General features: G+C 42.3%; 1 protein-coding gene across 1 annotated transcript; it reads left to right on the forward strand.

Annotated features, from left to right (window-relative positions):
- The first annotated feature begins 236 nt into the window (after positions 1 to 236).
- LOC120178941 (receptor-like protein 4) lies at positions 237 to 1,254 on the forward strand. Its single transcript, XM_039184697.1, has 2 exons — positions 237 to 311; positions 439 to 1,254. The coding sequence occupies exons 1-2, from the start codon at positions 237 to 239 to the stop codon at positions 1,252 to 1,254; spliced, it is 891 nt and encodes a 296-aa protein (XP_039040628.1).
- The last annotated feature ends 566 nt before the right edge of the window (positions 1,255 to 1,820 follow it).

Consider the following 1,820-nt stretch of genomic DNA (forward strand, 5'->3'; position numbering starts at 1 on the left):
AAATGAAATAAAAACTAACAATTTTAATGATGAATACTAAAATGAAGTAAAAACTAAATTTAAGTATGATTTTAAGAAAAGAAAAAATTATATATTAAAACAAATTAAAATTGATAGTTTAGGTATTAATAGTAGAATTTATCCTACTTTGTAACATTTGTAATAATTTACTCGTCTCCGCCCCCTACTTTATAGTGTGAAAGTCCAAATATCAAACTAATCATCACCAATTCACCATGCCCCCGTTTTCCTCCTTTTCCTGCTCTTCGCCGCTGTTCTCCTCCTCTTCCTCCTCTCTTTCCACCCTTACAGTATGCTACACTCATTTTCCCTTTCTCTTTCTCACTCACTATTTGCTGTTTATTTATTTGTGTGTGTGTGTGTGTGTGTTTTTTTTTTTGCAGACACTAGCTTCCACATTGACTGCGGCGGCCACAGTCCTTCCACCGACTCCTACAACATCTCCTGGTTAGCCGACGATTTCTTCTCCGGCGGCTCTACGCTGTGGTCTCGGAGCCCTTCATTTCCATCTCCAGCACGAGAAGACCCTCCGTTACTTCCCCTCTCCTCTGGCAAAAAAACTGCTACAATGTCCCTCTACCTCCCGGCCGTTACTACATCCGCACTTTCACCGTTTACGATAACTACGACGGGAAATCACATCCCCCTTCCTTTGATGCCTCCGTCGAGGGCACTCTCGTCTTTTCCTGGCGCCCCCCTTGGTCCGAGAGTCTGGCTCGCGATGGCGCTTACTCCGATCTCTTCGCCTTCGTCAAGGACGGTCAACTCGATTTCTGTTTTTACAGCATTGCCACTGACCCTCCCATCATCTCTTCTCTCAAAGTCCTCCAGATCGATCCTTTGTCATACGATTCCGCTCGAACCGGAGACAATTACATTCTTGTCAACTACGGAAGACTCTCCCGGTTCATCACAATGGGGTCCCGGTTTCACGTCCGACCGGACGCATTCGGCCGCTCCTGGCAATCCGATTCCGATTACCGAGCAGCCGATATCAAATCATCTCGAATTATAACCACTAAAGAAAAAATAAACTGGTATCGAGCAAGCGCCGAATTACTTCCCGATGAAATTGTACCAATCGGCGGTGACATTGACGGCGGTTTGGAATACGAATTAGCTTTGGATGCGAAGCTTGATTACTTTGTGTGGTTTCATTTTGCGGAGATTGATTCGTCAGTTAAAAAGGCAGGGAGAGAGTGTTCGATGTGCTGGTCAACGACAAGAACGTGAGTAGAGTGGATATATTCAAGGAAGTCGGGAGCTTTGCGGCCTACACTTTAAATTATACGGAGAAGAATTGAGCAATTCTGTGATGAATGTGAAGCTGTTGCCCGTGTCCGGGGCTCCTTTGATCTGCGGGCTTGAAATTTACGTGGTTCCAGCTGATTTGGCCACGGTTCCGAGCAGGGTAAAAAATTCTGAATTTATTATTTATATAAACTTTTCAATCATATGCATGTTGAGTTGAAAGTTGCTTATGAGAGTTTGATTGGTCATTGAACCGATTAGTTTTTTCTTCAGGAAAATTAGAGTTTTGGGGTAGTTTTAGAAGAAACAATTTGTCAGCATTCTGTTTGTGATGCGACTATAATAACTGTTATTATATTAAACTGGGTGTGGGTTTGAGGGGGATTGGAGTTCTCAAAAGAAAAGTGAAAAGTTTGATGTTTTAAGTAAGTGTTAATCATTGCACCTGTGTTAGTTTATATATAAGATTGATAACATTATTTTTTGAGGCTGTGTTGATGAAAATTTCCTAAGATGTGTTATAATCACCCACCAGGGATTGTCATGTC

This window comes from Hibiscus syriacus, unplaced genomic scaffold (genome assembly GCF_006381635.1).
Source record: "Hibiscus syriacus cultivar Baekdansim isolate YM2019G1 unplaced genomic scaffold, ASM638163v2 tig00112383_pilon, whole genome shotgun sequence".
Classification (NCBI taxonomy): domain Eukaryota; kingdom Viridiplantae; phylum Streptophyta; class Magnoliopsida; order Malvales; family Malvaceae; genus Hibiscus; species Hibiscus syriacus.